We start from the raw sequence: 7,491 nt of genomic DNA, 5'->3' as shown, positions 1-7,491 counted from the left end.
TACTTGATTCTCCTTTTCTTTTTATCTTTTTACATTTTAAATATTGGTGAAATTAGGGATTAAATTGAATACATGATGAACTTTGAGATTGAACTATAAAGGCTAAAGAGCAGAAGGACTAGTGGTGTAATTTTATCACTGAATATATAAAGGAACATGCTCACCAACGTTGAATTAACTGAACACAAACACCTCAAAAAATAAATAAAACGAGAACATGATACTAAAAATTTAAATGAACATGAATCGAATGTGAATATCTTTCAAAAATAAATAAACGAACACGAACATAACTTTTTTATTTAATTTCGGTTCATATAAAACTAAAAAGAAGAAGAAGAAAACTTCTCATACTTTAATTCTAATTAGATGAAGATGAATGGTCGGTTAAAGATATACATGTGGAAAATGAAGGTTACTGACAATTAAATGATGGTGGAATGATAATCATGCATTAGGCAATCATATGGTGCAGGTTAGTCCATTGTTCGGATAAAAACATATTATAACAGAAAGTTCATAAGGGAGCACATGTCAATCATGGAAATGCGTATATATAATTATTTGCTGATGAGCCCATGATTGCACTTTCTCTGTGGGCACCTGCAGAGTGGAGAAATCATCAGAAAGTTTAATCTTATGGCCCGATGGATATGATTGAATGACCGGTGATGAGTTGTCTAATCATAAATCACCTGAATAATCTTATGAATGCAGTTTGATCACCTATGGTGAAGCATTCTCTAAGATCATAGTACCGTTATTGTTAGGAATTAGGAATGGGTAAAATTCGATTTAAATTAAAAAAAATCTTTTGACTCAACTTAAAATAAGTTAAATAAAGTTCAAGTTATAAAATAAGATTTGAATAACTTAAAGTTTTTAGTAATTATTAATTAGTATATTAATTTTCAAGTTCGAGTTGAATCATTCAATTATGTATCATATATGTACATTACATATGAAAAATATAAATATATATGTATATCGTATATCATATAGAAAATCGTTTAAATTAGCTAGTACTATAACATTATAAATATTTATAATTAAATTTAAATAGAAACTCAAATAACTCAACTTGAATTTTATAAACTCAAATAGACTAAAAAAATTCAAATAAAATTTAAGTTATATAATAAAATTCATCAACTTAACTAATTTAAAATATTTTAACTTAACTCGAATGAATAATCACCGTAATTATGACATTGGAAAAGTGATCGTTTGAGTGACTCATAATGAAAAGCAACTACGCTCATGCGAGTTTACGAGGGTTCTATAGGAACCAATGGCCCACACTAGGATCATTAGCATGCATGCCAAACCTTCTTTTTTTTATGTAGATTTTATGATTTATGTTTCGAGTTTATGCCGTGTTGGATGTTTTTTCGATAGTATATAAGAGGTTTACTATCTTTGTGTCTGTCTATAACAAGGAAAAATTATAAAAACGAACACTTTATCTTGATGGATTCGAACAACTTAAAAACCAATTCGCCTTCCTCTTCTTCCAGAAGCAAAAAGCAGCAGCAGCAGCAGGAACAAGGAACAGGGTTCTTGGGAGTAAGGAGACGGCCATGGGGTCGGTACGCAGCCGAGATAAGAGATCTATCCACTAAAGAAAGGCATTGGCTCGGCACATTCGACACGGCCGAGGAAGCTGCCTTGGCCTACGACCGTGCCGCTCGGTCCATGCGCGACTCCAAGGCTCGAACCAACTTTGTTTATTCCGACATGCCCGTCGGTTCATCGGTCACCTCCATCATCTCCCCTGACGAATCACAGCACGACGTTTTCTCCATTAATCCGCCTTTTCCAAATTGATGCAAACCAGAACCAGCTTTTCTTCACTACTCAAGACCCTTTCACTGCAAGCCAGTTCTCTTCCGGGTGGATCCAAGAGACTAGCAATGGCACAGTTGATTCTTACAGGCCCATTACCGGTGTCATGGATGTCGAAGACGGAGGTTCTTGGCAGTTTGGCCATGACTCGGAGCTGCCACCTTTGCCTCCGGATGTCACCTCCGGACTTGATATAGCTATGGAACTTGGAATGATACAGGGTTTTTGGGTTCTCGGATCAAACCGTATAAGGATTCGACTCGGGGGTGAGTGGAACCTTTCTAGGCTTGAACTCTGAGGCGGAAACCACCGCATTTGATTTGAGTTCATCGTCGGGTTACTTTCTTTAAATAACTGCCAACAGAAATAATCAAGAGTACTGCAACTACTACAACTATAAAATTATCAAGAAAATTGCATCAGTATGATTTCGGCGGGATGTAGTTATGTAAAGCAATGGCTTTTTGGGTTGTCGATGGATTTGGTTTTCATCCTTATGATTAATTAAGACAACAGCATGTGATCAACCGTGCATTAGCATGGATCAAGAGAACTAACAGAGTAATTCTCTTGAAAATTTTAAATTCTCATATTTTAAGTATTTTTTATATCTTATATTAATAATAAATTTCATTCCCATAACACAGAATAACATAAATTATACAAAACATTAACTAAAAATAAAGTACAAAATAAAATAAATGTATTAAATCGTAATATAAATTATTGTCGAAATGATTTTATTATAGTCGATATAATCATAAAGTGAACATTATAACCTAAGATTAATATAATACTTGTACATTCGCCCAGTCAAATTTGAGAAAAGAACATCAGTCGGATTTCATCTTCCTCATTCTTGGCCCATTCCTTGTTAGTTATGGAGCATACGATAGTGAACATGCAGAGAACCGTATGGAAGATCGGAGGCTGGAGGTGCTCCAGGAATGTGGGAGTTGTAGCTGGTTTTCTAAGAGATGGGCCATAAGGTTCTGTGGGAAAATTTCGGGGTTTATAGGAGTCGTGTCCGTAACCACCATGCGATCATATTTGGGATTGTCTGAAAAAGGTCTGCTTTCATAATGGTTTAACTAAATCTTCTCAAACGCAATAGAAATGAGAACTTACAATAATGCACATAAAATTTTAATTTTAATAAATCATTAATAATCATAATACTTCTAACGTTGGATTGATATAAATAATAAATGGAAAACAGAGTAGATGTAAGCTCACGTATAGTTACGAAATTTATACTTTAAATTTCCCAGTTAGAAGTTTATATTCGCTATAAAAGGACATATAGTAGATTTTCCAAAAGCAAAAGTGAGATATAAAGTACCTATCCATTCCCAAAAAAAATGTTTTAAGTCCACGGACGTCCATTCCACAGTTTAATGTTTAACGGATATTACATTACGGTTCCGATTGCATTTCAAAACAGCATCACATCCGCAACAAATAGAAATCATATGACAACTTGGTCATACGGCGGTTTTCAAGGAACCAGAAAAAAAATGTACACGCCCGCTTTGTGTTTTCCCTTGTCAAATTGACAAGTAAAAAAGAGGGGTTCGGGGTTCTATATCCTCCTCCATGCTCAATGAAACATCGTTGAAACATAAATAAATAAAAAAACTCTGCAAAAAATGAACTGTCATGTTGCTGGCACCTACGTTATTTTTGCAGCTAACCAAGGGATAAAACGAAGGTATCATCATAATCAATGTAGGGATATACTTAGGCTGCAGATTCCTTGGCAATCTTGTCTGCCTTAGCAATGACCTCCTCTATTCCTCCAACCATGTAAAATGATTGCTCTGGAAGATCATCGTACTTTCCATCCAACACACCCTGCAACAATCAACATGATTATTGAGAATTAATGCTACCAATACCACACAATATACAACTAAAATACGACCAATGCTGATGCACGCATAAATGATAAATGACTTTTCATGCATGCCATAGACACCATAATAGAAGCCCCGCAGAAAAATAAAAATTGGTACCTGGAAGCTGGTGATGCTCTCTTTCAACTCCACGTACTTTCCGGGAGCACCAGTGAACACTTCCGCTACATGGAAAGGCTGGCTCAAGAACCTTTGGATCTTACGGGCACGAGCAACAGTTAATTTATCGTCTTCACTGAGCTCATCCATTCCCAAAATGGCAATGATATCTTGCAAGTTCTTGTAGTTTTGGAGAACCTTCTGCACACCACGTGCAGTATTGTAGTGTTCCTCACCCAAAATATGAGGAGAAAGCATACGAGATGTGGAATCCAAAGGATCAACGGCTGGGTAAATACCAAGCTCAGAGATCTGATAAAATAAAGAAAGAAACAAGTGTTTTGAACAGAAAGCCAAAGGTAATCATAAAGCAACATCAGATAGAGAACCTCCAAGAAAGCTACATATAGATATGTACAATACCTGCCGGGACAACACAGTTGTAGCATCCAAGTGAGCAAAGGTTGTTGCAGGAGCAGGATCAGTCAAGTCATCAGCAGGCACATAAATGGCTTGCACAGAAGTGATAGAACCTTTCTTGGTGGTGGTAATACGCTCTTGAAGGCCTCCAAGATCAGTAGCCAAGGTTGGTTGGTAACCGACAGCAGATGGAATTCGACCAAGCAAAGCAGACACCTCTGAGTTTGCCTGAAAAATGAAAATGAAAACACAATTCAAATCATCAGCAACATGAAACATGTACTTTAAAGTGTTTCAAAAGCTTCCACAATAAGTCAACTCACTTGAGTAAAACGGAAAATGTTGTCAATAAAGAGAAGAACATCCTGCCCTTCGGCGTCCCGGAAGTGTTCAGCAACAGTCAAACCAGTAAGGCCAACACGAGCACGAGCACCAGGTGGCTCATTCATTTGTCCATAGACAAGAGCACACTTGCTTTCAGCCTGGAATTATACAAAAGCAAAAGGCAACAAGGATAAGATACAACAAAATAAAGAAATCTGGACAAGATGAATAAGATATTGGGTATTTACCTGCTTGTCACCTAGCTTGATGACACCACTCTCAATCATTTCTCTGTACAAGTCATTGCCCTCTCTTGTACGTTCTCCAACGCCAGCAAACACCGAGAAACCACCTATGTACAGAAACTAGTAATATAAGAATAATAAACAATGTGCAAACCGTGAACCAACAGCAAATATAACGTATAACCAACCATGAGCTTTAGCAACATTGTTGATAAGTTCCATAATAAGCACTGTCTTTCCTACACCAGCACCACCGAAAAGTCCAATCTTTCCTCCTCTCTGATATGGGGCAAGGAGGTCAACAACCTGCAAATAAAACAAGAGAAAGGTTTTGACTAGCATAATCTCATCCAGAATCAGACAACAGAATGTGTAAATAGAAGTTAATCCTGAACATCTTTCCATTAGATAGAGGGGAAAAAGAGACTACCATGGCGTCAATGAGATGCATAATTCCTAGAAATAATTAGTACCTTAATGCCAGTGACAAGAATTTGTTGTTCAGTAGCTTGGTCAACAAAAGCTGGTGCCTCTCTGTGAATGGGCAAGTAGTGATCGGTTTCTATGAAAAATTAAACAGCCAATTAGACTTTTGCACCAGTATAAAATACAATGTTCTTCAACCTACTAAAATAATGGCAAATCTCTTACTGAGTTCGCCTTTCTCGTCAATAGGCTCTCCAATAACATTTATGATTCGACCAAGAGTAGCTCTCCCAACAGGCACCTGAAGAGAACAAGCAAACAAGATTGAGAAGGTAGTCAATTACAAGCAAAAAAAAGTTACATGGTAGAGAGTCTAGAGACAAGCAACCGTAAAAGGCTCGGTGGTAGCAAACTGAAGAATAAAGTAAAGCATAGGAATTAGATGCCAACAAATTTCGGGAAAATAATCACTGAAGAAAAGTAATCTTTAGTTTGTTTAACAAAAACTTATCACTAATTCCAGAACATAACTCAGATCCATAATCTAATCAGATATATATCTTAATTTCACTGCATTACCAAGTTGCATTTTCCGACATTATCTTTACTTTAAAAAAATAGAACACTTAAAAGAGAAGATAAAAGTTACAGTGATAGGAGATCCGGTATTGAGGACGGGCTGCCCTCTAACAAGTCCCTCCGTTCCGTCCATAGCAATGGTCCTAACCATGTTTTCACCTAAGTGCTGAGCTACTTCCAGAACAAGCCGGATCGAGTGGCCCGTCACCTCAAGCGCCGTCAAAATTGGTGGCAAACCTTCATCGAATCTGACATCAACGACTGCACCGATTACTTGACAAACCTGACCGATTGCTCCTGCTCCAGTAAACTCATCAGTGATCTTACCTTTTCCGCCGCCTTTCTTAGCGGAAGGAGGCTGTGAGGGAGCAGGAGAAGCAGCTGCAGCCGCGGATGTGGCGTACTGGGCATCGCGTGTGAGTAGGTAAGGGCAGGGAATAGGGAGACGGGTAGGAATCGGAGAAGATAGGCGTGGGTTAGAGTTTGACGGTCTAGAAAGAGATCGACGAGATGTTGATCGGAGGAGAGAACTGAGGAGTCGTCGTGAAGCCATTAATTCGGGCTTCCAGGGAGAGGCTAGGGTTTGATGAGATGAACTCTGTACTTGAGAGCGATCTCAGCTCGTTGAGTGACTTGCTTATAGTACTCGGAGAGCTTTATATATATATTTACTGTTTTAATACGTGAAAATACTTTTTCTTTTTTTCTTCTAATTTTGAGTGGTTAGGCTCTGTCTAGCTTTTCTATTTGACCCTCACTTTGGGGAATTATTTCGCTGAATCAGCTGTTTATCGGGTTGATCTACAATTATTTCGCTTAAAAGGACAGTAGGACACGTAAGAGATGGAAGAAAAATAAAATGATACTTAAATTTTGTATTAAGTATTTTCTTTGATAAAATAACTTCAGTGATAAAAATGTCTTATAATATACGATTTTAACTAATTTTTTTTTGATTTGTCAAAATGACCAACTAAATCGCAACGCGATCGATAATTCGCAACGCGATCTCCGGTATCGCAAATCAGTTTCCAGATTCGTAACGCGATTCTGACTATCGCATTGCGATTTCCCAAATTCGCGTTGCGATTTACGTAATCGCATTGCGATTTAGTAAATCGCAACGAGATTCTGACTATCGCAATACTGAATTTCAAATTCGCAACTCGATTTCTGAATTCGCAACAGGTTTTAATTTCGCAACACAAATGTTTTGGGTATATAATTACGCAGCAGCAACAACTCATAACCTAAATCCCTAATCGCAACTCATTTCATCTCCATCTATCACTCTCTCTGGCGATATTCGTTCATATCCAACGACATCTTTCCCCATCCGGCAACAGGTTTTAGTTTCGCAGCTCGTTTGTTTAGTAAATTAATTTACAATAATGAAATCATCTAATGCTGATCATGTTTGGATATATTTGTGTTTTGGAGGGTCATGGGAGAATGTTCATGGTGTTTTACAATATATGCCTTTACCCATGAATCTTCAACTAAAACTGTCATTAAAAAAATTAACTTATGAAACTCTAATGTTACGTGTTGCAAATAAATTGAATTTAGAGCCCCTAAGTGGATTTAGGCTATCTTATCAGAGAAATTGTAAAGTTTATTTGTTAACCGACAATGAA

At 37.3% G+C, this 7,491-nt stretch overlaps 1 protein-coding gene and 1 pseudogene across 1 annotated transcript; one reads left to right on the top strand and one right to left on the bottom strand.

Annotated features, from left to right (window-relative positions):
• Window positions 1-1,470: 1,470 nt before the first annotated feature.
• On the top strand, window positions 1,471-2,216 carry LOC120201718 (annotated as a pseudogene).
• Window positions 2,217-3,579: 1,363 nt separating this feature from the next.
• On the bottom strand, window positions 3,580-6,454 carry LOC120201714 (ATP synthase subunit beta, mitochondrial-like). Its single transcript, XM_039202277.1, has 9 exons — window positions 5,925-6,454; window positions 5,501-5,576; window positions 5,323-5,411; window positions 5,038-5,155; window positions 4,853-4,956; window positions 4,604-4,762; window positions 4,284-4,508; window positions 3,861-4,172; window positions 3,580-3,699 (listed from the first exon to the last, which is right to left on the bottom strand). Exons 1-9 carry the CDS (start codon window positions 6,405-6,407, stop codon window positions 3,586-3,588), a joined length of 1,680 nt encoding a protein of 559 aa, XP_039058208.1. The 5' UTR covers window positions 6,408-6,454; the 3' UTR covers window positions 3,580-3,585.
• Window positions 6,455-7,491: the final 1,037 nt, after the last annotated feature.

This window comes from Hibiscus syriacus, unplaced genomic scaffold, assembly GCF_006381635.1.
Source record: "Hibiscus syriacus cultivar Baekdansim isolate YM2019G1 unplaced genomic scaffold, ASM638163v2 tig00007895_pilon, whole genome shotgun sequence".
Lineage (NCBI taxonomy): Eukaryota > Viridiplantae > Streptophyta > Magnoliopsida > Malvales > Malvaceae > Hibiscus > Hibiscus syriacus.
Note: the sequence above shows the minus strand (reverse complement) of the source record. Positions and strands in the feature narration are given on the sequence as shown.

Bases quoted from the DNA above. Each gene is read 5' to 3' on its own strand.
- LOC120201714 (XM_039202277.1), bottom strand. From the start codon at position 6,407: ATGGCTTCACGACGACTCCTCAGTTCTCTCCTCCGATCAACATCTCGT. The intron at 4,957-5,037 runs GTTGGTTATACG...TTCTGTACATAG, and splicing joins CAATGTTGCTAAAGCTCATG to GTGGTTTCTCGGTGTTTGCT. The intron at 4,763-4,852 runs GTAAATACCCAA...GTATAATTCCAG, and splicing joins TCAAGCTAGGTGACAAGCAG to GCTGAAAGCAAGTGTGCTCT.